General features: G+C 32.7%; 3 protein-coding genes across 6 annotated transcripts in view; 1 reads left to right on the top strand and 2 right to left on the bottom strand.

The window, feature by feature from the left end:
• The window catches only part of LOC106064982 (peroxisomal biogenesis factor 3-like), a 12,959-nt gene extending 12,152 nt beyond the window's left edge, over positions 1–807 (bottom strand). The window contains exon 1 of the mRNA XM_056029258.1: positions 788–807. The gene's annotated coding sequence lies outside the window, so the exon portion shown is untranslated. The remainder of the gene's footprint in view (positions 1–787) is intronic.
• Positions 1–8,684, top strand: part of LOC106059244 (regucalcin-like) — a 10,524-nt gene extending 1,840 nt beyond the window's left edge. For 3 of the 4 annotated variants that reach the window (XM_056029270.1, XM_056029271.1, XM_056029269.1), the window contains exons 2-7: positions 2,850–3,029; positions 3,192–3,384; positions 5,932–6,111; positions 6,375–6,590; positions 6,964–7,107; positions 7,288–8,684. In XM_056029270.1, the coding sequence (XP_055885245.1) occupies positions 3,219–3,384; positions 5,932–6,111; positions 6,375–6,590; positions 6,964–7,107; positions 7,288–7,493 (912 nt within the window). In that variant the 5' untranslated portion in view covers positions 2,850–3,029; positions 3,192–3,218 and the 3' untranslated portion in view covers positions 7,494–8,684. The remainder of the gene's footprint in view (positions 1–2,849; positions 3,030–3,191; positions 3,385–5,931; positions 6,112–6,374; positions 6,591–6,963; positions 7,108–7,287) is intronic. The other variant, XM_056029272.1, reaches the window with a different exon arrangement.
• LOC129926272 (uncharacterized) overlaps positions 7,922–16,181 on the bottom strand; it is a 10,437-nt gene continuing 2,177 nt past the window's right edge. The window contains exon 2 of the mRNA XM_056029241.1: positions 7,922–14,837. Within this exon, the coding sequence (XP_055885216.1) occupies positions 10,593–14,837 (4,245 nt within the window). The 3' untranslated portion in view covers positions 7,922–10,592. The remainder of the gene's footprint in view (positions 14,838–16,181) is intronic.

The raw sequence follows: 16,181 nt of genomic DNA, 5'->3' as shown, positions 1-16,181 counted from the left end.
AATTGTATGCATGCAGGCGAATACAAAAATCAAAATCTCTAAGAAATAAATATATTCACTATGATGATGCATTTTTTTTTTACTATTCCACAATCCCTCTTAGAAGTTAAATTTAATGAACCTAAATTTTTCATAGAATAATGCAAATCCAAACATCCATCAGAGGGACGGTGGCTTTAGTGGTAAAGTGGTTCGAATCCTGGTGAAGGCTGGGATTTTAAATTTTGTAATCTTTAGGGCGCCTTTGAGTCCATCCAGGTCTAATGGGTACCTGACATTAGATGGGTGAAAAAAAGGCACTTTGTCGTTGTGCCCTTCTTAACTGTGGGACACAAAAAACAGATGACCTTTACATCATCTGCCCTATAGTCTGAAAGTTTTACTTTTTTTTCAATAGATATATATATATCCATCATTTAAGAAACAAATAAAATTAATTGTTTGGATCACAAGGGATTTAAACCTCCACCATTTACTTGAATGCATGCAGAATAGATAAAATCAAAATTATCAAATGGAATAAAAGCTGGTTCAGTATGAAAGTAAAGAGAATTTTTCGGGGAAAACATTATTATTAATAAATTACCAGAGATCAAAGCATGCAGTGAGAGGGCACAAAATGCATCTGAAGATAAAACTTTGTTCTCAAATGATCTAGCGTGAGTAAGTTTAGAGTCGACCCAGCTGGCAATAAAATCTAATGAAATATAGGAAAAAATACACAAAATGTCCATGAAGGGAAAAGAAAAGCATAACTCAGTAGAGAAATAAACTTATAAATACTTACTATCATCAATCTCAGGTTGACCATTCACAAACTTCAAAGTGGCTCTCTGACCATTTATATGAGCTTCACATTATTATTTTGATGAACTTGAGGTGGAAAGAGTCTTGTGTTATGGGTATTGATTTTCAATTCAGATAAAATATTTGAAACGTATCAAACATCATCTCAGGTTTTTAATTAATCAGACACATCATGCCATACTTGTTACAGTCAAACTATTTATACATGAATAATAGCCAGGCAGAAGGAAGGATGTAAACCAAACCTCCCACAGGATGACATGGGATGGCAGCATTCAGGGTATGAACCTGGGGCCATTGAGATGACCTAATGACAATTCAGCAGGCATACTGCACAACCAGGCAGCCAGCCAGTGTTGTCATACGCCAACCTGTATTTCATACTACATTTTGCCAATGACTCAGAGTTATACATTCTAAAAGTCCCTTGAGCCTACATTGTGTTTACTAATGGTCACATAATATGTGAACATTTTAAAACTAAAGTTAAAATTATTAATCAGTTTTTTTTATTTTATAAATAGACTTGCTTTTAAAAGGGAGATTTTTACATTTTGTACCTATCTTTGTTTTATTTTACTTAGAGAACAAAAAATGTGGCTTTATCTTTGTGTCTTGAGTATTATATTAGGTTAGGTTAATGTCTTCCAAGTCACGGTTTATTGTTTTATCTATACATATATAATTCTCTTCATGGCCCAACCATGCTGGACACCACGATGAAAAAGTCATGGAAAGATAACTCTTTTATTTCTGCAAGTCGGACTAACCCACGTAGCTTTCGCGGTGACAGAGAGCGAGACTCAGAGAAAAATAAGATGGGGGGGGGGCCTATGCTATGCCCGGGTCGGCTCATATTATATATTATAGCTACTTTATATTTAAATCCTCTGTTTTTGAATTCTTTAAAGGTGTCACTATAGTTAAATGTGAGCATTTATTTGTGATAAGCCTCATGCTGGTGTGTTTTAATTGTTTTTTTTTCTTGAGATAAAGATGCTAATATAGAGTAGGGTCTAACTTAAGTTAACTAGCACTATAGGTTGCTTAAAAAACTAACATATTTCAGCTTTAATGGTCCATTGCATCAGTGGATTAAAGATTTTCTGATAGGGAGAGAACAAACTGTAATAATAAATGGCTCTAAATCAACACCAATAACAGTAAACTCAGGTGTACCACAAGAAACAGTCTTATAGATCCATTACTATCTTTAATTTACATAAATGATTAACCAAATTGCATTAGTTCAGGAACAAAAGTCAGATTATTTGCAGACGATTGCATAATATATAGAACAATAAAAACAACACAAGACACAAAAATTTTACAAAGAGAATTAGATGAATTACAGAAATGGAATCAAATTGGAGCATGTCTTTCCACCCAGAAAAATGTCAGTTATTAAGAGTAACGAAAAAACTAAAACAAATTAATTCCACTTATCTTATTCATGGTAAACCAGTAACACAGACTAAAAACGCAAAATACCTAGGTGTTATAATAAATGAAAAACTGTCATAGAATCCCCATATTGATGAAACTATAAAAAAAATCAAACAAAGCATAAGGTTTATTAGAAGAAATTTCTATATAACATAATCATCTTCTTTTTTGAAGTAACGTCTGTATCATATAAGATAAGATATAGCTTAATTTGTTCTAATTGGATTTGAAAAAAAATATTTAAGTTAACCTCTACGTCTGGTTGAATTTATTAATTGATTTATTTTAGGCATTTTGAGTTTTTACTCTTGGTATGCATTTTAATAATACCATTCAATAGAAATGTAAATTTAATTTTTAGTTAGTTTTTTTTTCTTGGTGGAAAGGCATGCTCCAATATTAAATTATTACCATCTACAAGATATGTCAACTTTATATTTTTAAATGTAAAACAAAACATAATGACATTTGTTTCCTAGGCTATAGATTTATTTAAATATCTGTCATGTTAACAATTGTGTAGACTAACACTGATATAATTTTGATCAGCAAGTAAATGTACAAAAATCTCATAGTCCATTTTATTTTACTTTCAGATGATAAAGTCAGTCATTATCTCTACCAGGTAAACTTTATACCATTTCGTAGGCTAATGAGAGTCAAGTAAAGAAGTTGCCTTGACCTCATTGATAAAGATAACAATGTCTACAAAGACAGTAAAAGTTGTTCAACTTAGTTCATTCTAGGCTTGTGTTTCTGTAAAGGTTAAAAACTAGGTAGGTAGTCTGGAGTAATCATAAAATATATGTATTAAATTATTGTGTTTTTTGTTTTTGTTTGTTTGTTTTGTTGCTACTTCAGTTTCATTCATAAGAAAATATATTTACTTTTTATTTTTAAATATTTGTTATATTGTTGGTGTATTTTAATATTTACAGGGCCCTTTGAAAAAAGAAAAAAACAGTATGAGTTCGCCTAAGGTAGAGGTTGCTATAAAAAACTGCTGCCCAACAATTGGCGAAGGGCCTCATTGGGACGAGGTCACACAATCTCTACTCTATGTGGACATAGTCACAGGAGGCATACACAAATGGGACTCAAATACAGGGGTTGAGGAAAAGATAAATCTTGGTAGGCACAACATAACTTGAATGGTAAAATACATTTGTTATCATTAACAATTAGTAATACTTGAACTCATGTAGGAAACATTTATTGAAGACAAAAATGTTGTTGTTTTATAAAGTAGATTGAATAGTTAAATAATAAAATATTCACTCAGAATTCTACTGACTAGGAAGGACAAATGTTTTTTTTTAAAAGTCATGTTGAGCTTTCATCTTCAACTATGATAAGCCTGTAACAGTTCCACATGTTTTAAAAGGATTTATCTCGGAGATCTATTCAGCATTTATTATAAGCAATTTATATTTTGTAATATTTTTAGTCATCATGTCTGAAATTCTAAAATTAAAAATAGCTACAAACAATAATAATAATATGGCTTGTCTTCGAGTCTGAAGATTAGTGAGGAATGCAAAGTATTTCCTGTGGCTGCGCAGCCCCAGCTGTGACCTACATATTTTGCCACACCCAGGGCAAGCATAACCATTGTCCGCAGGTGGTTGATTTGGATTTTCTTTTTGCCGTCTGCGTTTTACCTCCACAGCAGATTTTCTCTTTAGGTCTCAAATGTATTCCTTGGCCTTCGTGACTGACATCCAGCTGTCTCGTTCTGAGGCCGCATGCAACCAGGTGCATACATGAAAACAATGAAGCCACTTCAAAATCACTGTATTAATAATTTCCGAATGTGCAAATATACTGATGTGCCTAATTTAGGGTAAAATGCAGCACAGCTTAAAAATAACATTTGAATTGTAGTCAATTTTCATAGATATTTCCATTCTCTCCCCACCCCCCTGTGTTTCTCTTGTGTTTATATGCATGTTTTAACATGAACAATTCTGAAAGTTCATAATGAAAATAGGAGCTGATGAGCCAATCTCCAACTGAGAAGCAAAGTAGATCTAGGCTTACCACAGTTTAACAGGCTATCAATACTGTTATGACTTGGAAGTGGACTAAAGAAAGTAACTCACTGATTCTCAGGTCACAATATCTTTCTGATTGCAGAAGCACAATCCAACTATGATCAGGCAATACTCCCAGTAAAAAGAAATAATTTCACAGTACTCCTAATGAAATTTACATATCCCGATTTACAAACACAAATCAAAGAAAAGCAATACTCCATTGAAAAATCAACAATCATAATTCCCGTTGCTTAACACATCAACACACTCGCTCAGGTCATTTTCGCCCCACAGTATAAATAAAATTCAAAATAGTTCTCACTTGGAAAAATGACTAGTCAGGGGAAACAGGTTTACAACAATACTTTCTTTGATTCACACTCTGGGAATAAGTATTTCATTAAGAATATATTTCCAGTTTAAATGACACACACACCAATAGTTCAAGTGATGAGGTTAATTCTGAACTGTGTAGATCTATGGTAGTTTAATAGTAAGTTCACATGTCCTCAAACAGTGGAAAATTAAATTATAGGCAGTGAAGAAGGTTGGATATGCAATATAGTATCACCGCAATATAGTACACCAAATACAGATCTGATTTACCCAGAGCATGGTGAAGGTCCATTGAACATTCCTGGATACGTCACAGAGGAGAGGAAACCTGCAACTTGTTTGTGCATAAAAGACATCAGTTCACTGGCACTCACCCTCAAAAAGAACCCTTCCCTTTATGGATCACCTCAGGCAATCATTTTCTTCTAGAGATTCCACTTGGGACATCATCTAATCCTCTGTGTCATGTGCATAGAAAGTGCTCAATGTACAATAAGCAAAATTACTTTAGAGGGACAAATCATATCAGAAGATGAAAAGCAACATTTGGTGCTGATTTCTCTGTGTGAAACTAGACTCTTCCAATGTTCAATTTTATTCTGACCACTTGTGATTTTCATTTTTCAAATAATGTTTTGTTCAAAGTTTATGTCAACTCACTCTGTCTGTCTGATAAAAAGTTTATACACATTATTTCTCCCACACACAATCTCAGATCAAGCTGAAATTCTGCACAATTATTTTTTTTGACTTGACAACACAAGAAGCAATTTAAAAAATTAAACAATTATTTAATTGATTATTGGTACTTAATTATTTTCTTTAGTATCTTGAACAAGGAAAAGAAATCATACTTGATGGTGGTATTAGTTGAATTAGTCCCCTTGGGGACTCTTGAGTGAAAATTTTTTTTATGCATTTAAAAAATGGTCATGTAAACATATACCCTTCTTCCCCCCCCCCCCCTTTCACAACTGGTCCAGACAAGTGAAAGGATAATAGCGCATTTAGAAAACTAAACAAAAACAATTAATAAAAATATTTCGAATCACACAGATTTATTATGTCTAGGCCAATCCTACATATAATTCCATGACTGATCCAAACTAATTGATACTATTACACTTACTATAAGTTTTGTTTGTTTTTTTAAGTATTTTTTATGTTTTTCTTGTTTACCGACTTATATTACAATAAGAAAGAAAGAAAAAGACTGTAGACTGTTTGTTTGTTAAAAATTATACTTTCCAAGAATGACTTTCCAAAAACAAGCATGCCTTATTTTTTAAGATAAAAATATTTTCAGATGGCTCTGTTGGATTCGCAGTTCCTTGTGACCGAGGTGGTTATGTTGTTGGCCTGAATCAAACTATTTCTCATGTTGATTGGACCACTAAAGCTGTCACAACTTTGGCAGAAGTTGAACAAGGAACTAAAAATAGATTCAATGATGCTAAATGTGATGCCTTGGGTCGTTTATGGGCAGGTAAAATTTAGCTTTGCTAAATTACTGCTTAGTAAGATGCCAAAACTTATATATCATATTAATAGAAAGCATATTTCTATATTCTATTGTCATTTAATAGTTTACACTCATTTTTTTTTCACGGAGATCTCCCCTTCACATCTGATGTCATTGAAATTCAATTTCATTTTAGAGATATATAAATTGTATATGTGCATATATATATATATATATATATATATATATATATATATATATAGTAAAGCTAAATTATATTTTTTTAGGTACAATGGGATTTGAATCAATACCAGGAATAGTCAGCGGTGGAGAGGGAAATCTGTATAGCCTTTCAGCCGACCATAAGATCACCAAGCATGTTGGATCCATTGATATTAGCAATGGCATGGACTGGACTGATGATAATTCTGTGATGTATTACATTGATTCTGTTCCAAGAAAAGTTTTTGCGTTTGATTTCAATTTACAAGAGGGAACTGTCAGTAAGTTTTAGTAATGTTTATTTGTTCATGTTATACATCTTTAGAAAGACCACTAAGGAAGAAAGTGGGAAATGTTGTAATGGAAAGGAAAGCATTACTCTCTGATTTTGATTACTAGATTTTTTTCACTTTACAGAAATGTATCTTTATATGATCTGCTAGGCTTTTATATGATCACCACATTTTATCTTTTTTTTTTCCAGTTCTGACAATAGACTACTTGTCATGTAAAAACATATCTTTGTTAATATTATTGCTTATCTAAAATTAAGCTATTGATAGTTGAAACTTGACATTTATTATGGGGAATTTTTTTGTCAGGTATCATCATCTACTCTTTAACTTTGAGTATAAATTGTTCTTGCCTTTAAAGGTAATCAAAGAACTGTTGTCGAGTTTCCAATTGGCACTGAGTCAACATATGGACTACCAGATGGTATGTGTATAGATGCAGAAGGCAAAATTTGGGTAGCATGCTTCAGTGCAAGCCGTGTTTATAGATTTGATCCAGAAACTGGTAAGATTGGCTTCTAAGTATTGTAAAGCTTATTTCTAATATGGTTGTGCTTTGATTTCAAAATAATTTTGCTAAGGTACAAATGGTAATGTACTGTACAATATAGAATGTCCCTTTAAAATATGTAACATTTTTAGTGGAAACAAAACGTCTGCTATTTCAATTCCTCTTTCTGTACAGGTAAAACTCTGCAGTCCATAGAATTTCCTGCTACCAATATAACTTCCGTCTGTTTTGGTGGAAAAAATTTGGATGAACTCTATGTGACAAGTAGCAGTTGGAAGCTTCCAGAAGACAGTAAAGATAAGCAGCCACTAGCAGGCTCTGTTTTTAGAGTGACAAATTTGACAGTAAAAGGGAGGGCACCCAATAATTTCAAAGGGTAAATGTTTACTAGGAAAACTTTTAGCCATTAATTACCTTCGTACTAGGAAAACTTTTAGCCATTAATTACCTTCCATGCTTTTCAGACTGTATCATTTCTAAACTATGACCACCTGGTCAACAAGGTAAAAATAACTATATATAGAAAAATGTTTTGAATATTCGTTTACCTTCTTTTAAAAATTTTAGAAAAAAGGAAATTCCAATTTGATAAGGGAAGGACAACTGATTAGTTTTGATTTTCTACCTTAACTATGTAACAGCTTTCAAAAGTTATCATTTTATAATGTTGGCCAAGAGAAGTCCCATTTAGTTTTCTTTGAAACAAGTCTTATGATAGAAACTAGCTAAAAGAAACTTTGGCGACCAATTCTTAAAATATTGTTTATTTAATAGGATACATTTTTCTTACAAAAATAGTTTTAAAAAAAAATCTCAGGGACAATAGCATTGAGTATTACACATTAATATCAGAATGCTAGAATGAATATATTTTTCCTATTTGTTTGTTGTTGTTTTTTTAATGGCCTGTTCATTGCTGTGTCACAGTATAGGTTATAGTAATATTCATAAGTTTTTCAGTTTTGTTAACATATTGTTTCAATATTGGTACAATGTGGAATTTGCATAAAAATTTTTATTTATTATATAATTTCTTTGTTTTATCAAAGAGCTCCAGTCTTTTCTCTTTGTTTCAAACAGTGATTGAATGCATGTTATATGTTATTTCTATGTAAAACTAATAATTGCCATGTGGAGATTCAGAATTTTACACTTGTGACCTATATATTTATTATTGATGATAAAGATTATTATTATAACATTAACTGAAAAACCTTTTGTGCATAATATTGTTTATTTAACAAAGTATATGTGTATATAGAGAAATAATTAGATAAATAAAATGTTTTTGTAAGCAATCTACCTTAAAATTATGTTAGCAAAGTGTATAAGTGAAATTCATACACAATATCACTATAGTCAGGGTTTGGTTCGGGTTTAATATGTGTGCATGTGTTGTTCATAAGAATGGCTGGCTAGGTTCTTTTATTTCTATTGCATAATTATTGACACAGTGGGGCCTAGAATATGTATTTAAGATATTGGTAGATAATAATCTAAATAATTTTTAAAAAATAAAAATGAACATTTTGACAACTAGAAGTTCTTTTTAATAAAGCTATTTTCTTAATTATCTTTCTTCAAAGGTGTCTTAATTAAATCTGACTTAATCACTCTACTACATAACTGCCTAGAATAATGCATATGAACTTGTAGCCAGTCAACTATCAAATTGACATTTGGTACTTTGGAAGTTTTGTTAACTTCACTCAAGTGTATAAATTATTGATGTAATGTGGAATATTACCAGGTTAATTAAAATTCCTAACCCAACAATTTTTTTCATGTAAAATATTGAGACACTTAATAAAGTGAATGGCTAGTACCTCCTTAGCACAACTAATTATTGTGTAGTTTTTTTTACAAAAAAAAAAAAAAAAAAAAAAATGAAATAAGCATCTTTAAATTTTATCAAAAGTTAAGTTTATTCAATCCGTCCATTTGAAACTGAAAAAATACTTTTTAAAAAAAATGGTTTAAACAAACACTTTTATTAGTATTTATTGCTTTTAAACTATATAATATATAATTTTCAATATTTAAGTTTTATTCTTAACAAAGACTAATAAATCAACAAAAAAAAATCAAAGATATACCAAGTATAAACGAAGACAGAAGGGGAAACATTTTTATTTTATACAATAACACTATAGGTTATTTACTAAATGTACAATCTAAAAGTAAAACTCACAACCTAAAAATGGTGAAAATACTTTCCTAACTACCAATTTGGTACTGCTTGCTACACATATAACACATAAAGATAGCTGGCTAGTTCATTTGCAATTGTATGAGAAAAAAAGAAGTTTCTTCATCACAAGGCAAAAAGGTGATGCTTTAGACCTCTAAACACCTACTCTTTGCTAAATATGAACACATCCATAAAGAGGAGGAGAACAAATATTTTCTTTTCTGGGAGGGGGAAGCTAAGTGACCAGACTTTTGAAGAATCAGGCAAAAGTAGAAAAGGGTTGAGGAGATAAACATGTATCTGATTTGTTTGAAGAGTTGTTTCAAAGGGGGGATAATACAAATGATAAGAAAAATGTGTTGAACAAATAATTTTGTTTTAAACAGACAACAAACAAATCACATTAAAGTACAATGCATTTTGTTTAAATACAGATTGTATTCTGAATGTACACTATATACTGGTGGATTTATATACACATATATAAATATTTTGTAAAGGATATACAAAAAAAATTTATGCACAATTAATTATCCATTTTGTTTGAGGTGCTCAAATCATGAGGCAGAAAAACAACTTTTTGAGCTGTACCAAACAAACCTCCTTTTTTTTTTAAATAACAGATACAACTGATAAATTACATTAATCTGTTAAAATATAAAGTACAATTTTTGAACCTTCAAAAAAATTTAAAAATATCACAAGCTCATTGAGGGCCATGTATCAATTGTTTTTGTTACTTATAAAATAAAAATTGAAAAACAACTTACCTCAAATAATATTGTATCAACAACAAGGTACAATACTAAGAAAACATTTGAAATACATGAGTTGCCATTTAAAATATTGAATGAGAAACTGGTTTAGTCTAGTTATGTGGTGCTCAGAACACACAGACAAATCAAAGAATGCCAAGCCAATAAAAATATAAATTAGTTCACAACTAAATTCACAATAAATGCAAATGAACATGCCAGTAAAATTATCCATTAAGGTTTTATCATGTATACAATAACATTACAACAATACCACGAAAGATCAATAACTTATGTAAGTTATCTTGTTAGATAATTATGAAATATAAAGCAAAGCAACAACCACCTTCACCAATACCATCAACTACAATAAAAATTACTCTGGCACATTGAACAAAAAAACATGTTTCCAATGTATACTACCCATACAGGATCTATTTACTTTCAGAGACAAAGAAGTGTTTTCTGTCATCATGTGAGTAGAGCAAATGTAGAATTGACTACAGCTTGTTGATGAATACTTCTTTAATTTTTTAAAAATCTGGATCATTCTGTGAGTTTGATGGTTTGGGATTGACTTTGCACAATAGTCCACGCAACAGATTTGAGTAAGGTGCATGAGAACTTTGGTTCTTGTCACACTGTGAGGGGGACAGAGGTGGAATCAATGGTAGTAGAGGAGGCCGTGAGATGATTGTGGGGGAAATCTGAGCAGCATCAATACGTAAATCCTGAGTGTGATCATTTAGAGCAAGCTGGTGTGTAGCAGCTCGCAGATTGGACACAATTTGCATGTCCGATTTTAATGACTGCATTTGTTTTGCTTTATGTAATGCATCAACATGCCTAGTATCACTATTTACCAGTGGTTGGGTATTTTTCTTCAGGTCATTAGTGTTTATAAACAATTGTGTGCTAGTTTGATGATTAGAATGAGAAGCTTGACGGGATAATGTTTCTAGCATGGAGGAGAACTTGGAATGAGCCGGTAAGGCAGGGCTTGAGTTCACAAAAGGTTTTGAAGTAGCTAAAGATGAAGTGGGCTGCTCTTTGATCATGTGTGGTGACTTTAGGAGATTTTGTAACAAACTGGTATTTTTTGGCATCACCTCTGCTTCAGTTGGAGCAGACAATAAATTCTGGAGAACTAAAGAGTGATTCAATTCTTTAGTCTCTTTGGTAGAGGGTTCAGTGAAAAACATTTCCTTTACTTTATTATTGTCATCTGTTTTGAAACTATTATGACCCCTACTGTTATCTGTTTCATAATCATTATTGAAATAAACTGGAACGTCATTGCTATCTTCCACATCTACCACTTCTTGCTTGACTATTAGTTCATCATTATGTCCCTTAACACAACCATTTAGATCACACTGGCCATTATTCATCTTTGGAGCTTTAGTGGTTGAATCAGAAAAGATTTTCCCTTTTCTCCCCGCACTGTGTTGCACAATCTCTCCTTTCTCTGCAGCCATCAACTCACATAACAAGCTGACTCTCCCTTGTTCACTGCCCGCCTGGTGAGCAGAGGAATCTTTTAATGCAGTAACAGATGAAGTCTGGATATTGTCATTACAACAAAGAGAACCAAACTTCCTACAAGGGTGTGTTTCCCACTGCTTGACTGGGACATGTGAAATGCATACAAGACATACCATCAGCACTCTTGTTTCTGGCTGCATTCTGTTTATAAACATGACACCAGCAACCTTGTCAGGATGATTCATTTTAGCATGATAGGCTAGGCTCTGCAAGTTACAGTTGGAGAAGCTGCACCTTAAACAGTAGAATACAGTCTGTGATGAATCTAACTTTTTAGCAGCCACTGCTAGAGAACGAAGTACCTGTGCATAATTATTTCTTTGATCATCTTTATTGTCTAAAAAGTTATCTAGATGGCCAGAGTAGCACAGCTTGATATGTTGAAATATTTCTGCTCCTTCTATAGAAAAAAAATTGCATGATGCATTAGGGCCGCAACAAAAATACATCAGAGATTCCTTCTGGTTTTGAAACGTGGCTTTGCAGAATGGCACATTGTTAGAATGCTTGGAAATCAAATGCTGTCTCATTTCTGTTTTGTTTCCCGTGGAATAAGTGCAATGTAAACAGGTTAAGAAAAAATGTGGCTGTTTTGCAACTGCAAGCTTGCACACCCTTCTAGGCATCTCTCGCTTTCTCTTACATCTGTCTTTTCCCAACTCTTTATTTCTCAGACCTTTGTTTGAGCTCATTTTATAATCTGAATCTGAAGAATGATCAGACTCTATATTTTGATCTGATTCATAAACATAATCAGCGTCATCATCATCATCATCATGTCTACGTTTTTGTGGAATTGATGTGGATGTATCTTTCTTCAAATTGACACCCTCATCATTTGGCAATAAACTTTGGATAGTTCTATAAAGGTTTGGACGTAAATTAGCATTAGTCATAGAGGGGCTCATCTCAAAACCAGTGAGAGCGCCAAACTTTTTTCCACATGGAAACTCCTCTGCTTTGTTTGAGTGATTGTCATAGAAAGGGGAACTAAGGGAATCAGTGTCACTACTGAGAAAATCTGTATCATGTCTTGCTGTTTTAAGATTCAACTCTAAGCACTGATCTTTCAGACTTTTAAGTAAACCTGATGCTGTAAGCTCTGCTGATGATACACTCTTTGATGTTCCAGTAAAGCAATGGTCAACTTCTTCTTGTTCTTGCTTTATTGCTCTGTCACATTCAACATATAAAGCCATGCTATTGTTATTTCTTTTATTGATTTTCTGCTTTTCTTTCTGGGTTTTTTCAAGTTTCTTACAAGTTTCCAAATGTTTATCAAAAAGGCCTTTGTTATGAAATTCATAATTGCATATTCCACATACAAGGTAGATGGGCATAGCTGGTGCACACACATCCTTATTAACCACAATGGCAGAGCCATTATTTGAATGAGGAACACTTCCAGTGAGAAGTTCTTTGAGAGTCATATCAGATGCTCTTGGCCAACATGTACTAGAGCTATTCAAATCCACTCTAGAAGGCTTAGAAGAATCATTTGGAACACAGTGAATGTCGTTTTTATCATTTTTAAATTTTAATTGGGACTCATTTCTGTTGCTACCAGATTGTATCCCTGCACCTGCAGTTTCTTTGGGTTTCTGAACTAATAAATTTCTCAGAAGTTCATAGTTATCGCTCTTCATTTTCAGCTTAGCTGATGACAGAGTTTGACCAATTCCAGTGTTACTTTTAGCAGTGGTGAAAGGTAAAACATCTTCATTTTCAAGACACCTTTGATCTTCATGATCTAGTAAAAAATTGTCCACTTTGCTTCCTGGTGGTGAGCTTACTGAGTCAGGACTTTTGGTTTTGAAAGTTAAATATTTTTCAGGAGCACATTTGTCTGTACTTATACTTTGGAGTGGCTCTGATAAATGTTCAGATGTGCCTGAGAAATCATTTTTAGTTTCTTTAAAGATAAAGCCTGCTGAATTAGAAACTGCCTCTTCCAATTGTTTTTGCAATCTTTCCACAGGAATTGAAGAAAGATTAGGACTCAAGCTTGCTTCTCTATCTTCAGGTTCTTTTTTCTCTGAAGCAGAAGTCAAACTTTGTGTACCAATGGAGGACAATGCACTTGGTAATGGAGATCTTTTGTCAGGAATAAAATCTTCAGCTGGTATTTCTTGAACATTTTTTGTTTCCTCTTTCCATTGTGATATTCTCTGAGTCATATTAGAGGATTTAACATTTTGACCCTCAGTTTTGACTAACTGCAGATCAGTTTTCTTAGATGATGAAGGCTCTGTCAAAAAAGATGGCATAAGTGCACAATCACCACTTAGATTTTTAGCTGAATATCTGATAGAATCTTGGGTCTGTTTGTAGGTGGATGAAGGTGACATACTAAACCTGCGATTGCTGGATGATGTCACAGATGAATCTGAATCATTTAAGAAGTGAGGCATGTCATGGGACTGCTTGAGAAGATTTCTAACATTACCCAATGTAGTTTTTGCTACAGTTTCATTGTTTTCATTTCTGGACTCCTCAAAAATGTTTTCAACTACAACTTTGTCAAACCCACTATCTTTTTCACTGCTTTTACACACTGTGATGGATGATGTATCTGGGTCTTTACTTTCCAAAGAGTTGATGTCATTGCTCGAAACAATGCTAGTCAAAAAATTAGTTGCTGAATGGATATTGAGATGTGTCTCTTTTGTTGAACTGTTCATTAAGGATGAATTGACTGAATCACTTGCCAGGCTGCTGAGTGACACAGAAAACTGATTTAAAAATTTTATATTTCTTAACAGTTCAGATGTACTTAGCTGAACAGTTTTGGCAGACAGAATAGGTTGCATCGCCTCTGCATCAACATGTTTCTGAAGCTGATGCTGTATGAGGCCACAGCGAGTGAAAGAGATGAAGTCATCGCATAAGTGACACTTAAAGACATGTTTCCCAGCAATGTGTTTTAGGAGATTAAGCTTGCTTGGGGTGTTGTGGTCACAAAAGTTACAGAAATAATAAGGCAGACTTACAGATGAATGAGACAAGCCATCACTGGATAACACTACGCTAGCCTGGGACAACAGAGCACACAGTGATGTTGAGTGAATTATTTTAGATCCTTCAATAGAAGACTCTGTAAAGAGAGCATCTAAACATGATGGTGGTAAACTCTGCCAGTTATCTAAGGCAACATTGTCCATTGGCATCTTTGGTGGACAAACTTTGCCAGTGACTAAATAGCTTTCATCTTTAGAAGCCATAGTTTTTTCCATCTGAAAAAGAAAGTTTATTTTCTCATTAATGTTGCATGGTTACTCAATGGTAAAGCATTCAGTTTTCAAACTGGAATTTTAACCTAGAAGAAGCTGAGTTTCAGGATTATTTTAGCCGCCCTGATACAACATGGCATTATAAGAATTAGGTTGGATGCTATCTGATTATATGGTAATGTGCTTTAGACTGTTATTAAATGGTCCAAGGTTTGAACCCTGCCCATTGGTATTCCCTGTTGTCCAGCTGGTGGTTTGAGCTTGGATGTAATTATCTTAAAATCTGAAGGAACATCCGAAACATGTAAAACATTTTAGTTTGTAAAAAGTTATAAAGTATTTCATCTTATGCTGATCTGATGATAAATTTTAGCCAAACAAATAGACTTTATCTCACTTACACACACCCCTCCAAAGGCCACTGTGTCTTCTAAATATAACTAAAAATGAACTCCATTCAAAAAGTAAATACACTACTTAATAGTTTTAAAATATAAAAATAAAATTGAAGCTTTGGGCTAAGGCAACTTTAAATAGTAGTAGTGTAAACTGTATTATTAGCTATGGTTTCAGCAGTTACATTTTTTTTTTATTTCCTTCTATTTTTTCTATTAAAGTTTGTTACTTTTTAAACAATGATATCATCTTCTTATGTAGCATCAATTAATGAAACAGAAAAACTCAAAAATGAAATTTAGAAAATGATAAAATCTACCACCTTTTTTCCACTGGCAGGTGTGAAATACACTTCTCTGTTACTAAGCTTTAGATTTATTCTGAGACATGGCTTAAGTTTAGTAGTGTTTTTAAAATAAAATGTGCTTATTTACAGCATCAAGCCTAGAATACTACCTTGATTCTACCAAGTGTTAAAATACTATTTTAAAATCAAAATAAGCCTATAATTTGCAAGAGAGAAAACGAAAAAAAAAAAATAATTTGCAAGAGAGCTATGATATAATTTTATGAATTAAAAAACAAGTAAAATATTTTTTAAAAAAAACTTTTTTAAAAAAGATAATTCCTCCTTTATACAGCTGACCAACCTTTGTTAAAGCAATTTGATAGGACTATGAATCCAGACATAAAGAGGGTGAGCAAAATATTCTTAAAGGTCTATTTATTTATAATTAAACTTTAATGAGTAGAGCCTACATGCGGAAAAACCTGCTGACGTGTCAGTTCAATTTCAGGACCAAATTTAATTTTAGAAGAAAATATTTCCCAAAATTATTTAAATCAAACTTGAGTTTTCCCTGTGTGGTCAATTAGCTGGTAATTCTTTTTCCCAAAGATATACTGGCCACATGATACCATTGTTTACCGTGGGCCACAGAAACAGATGAT

Source organism: Biomphalaria glabrata, chromosome 5 (assembly GCF_947242115.1).
Source record: "Biomphalaria glabrata chromosome 5, xgBioGlab47.1, whole genome shotgun sequence".
NCBI classification, from domain to species: Eukaryota; Metazoa; Mollusca; class Gastropoda; family Planorbidae; genus Biomphalaria; species Biomphalaria glabrata.
This window is presented reverse-complemented; position numbering and strand designations above follow the sequence as displayed.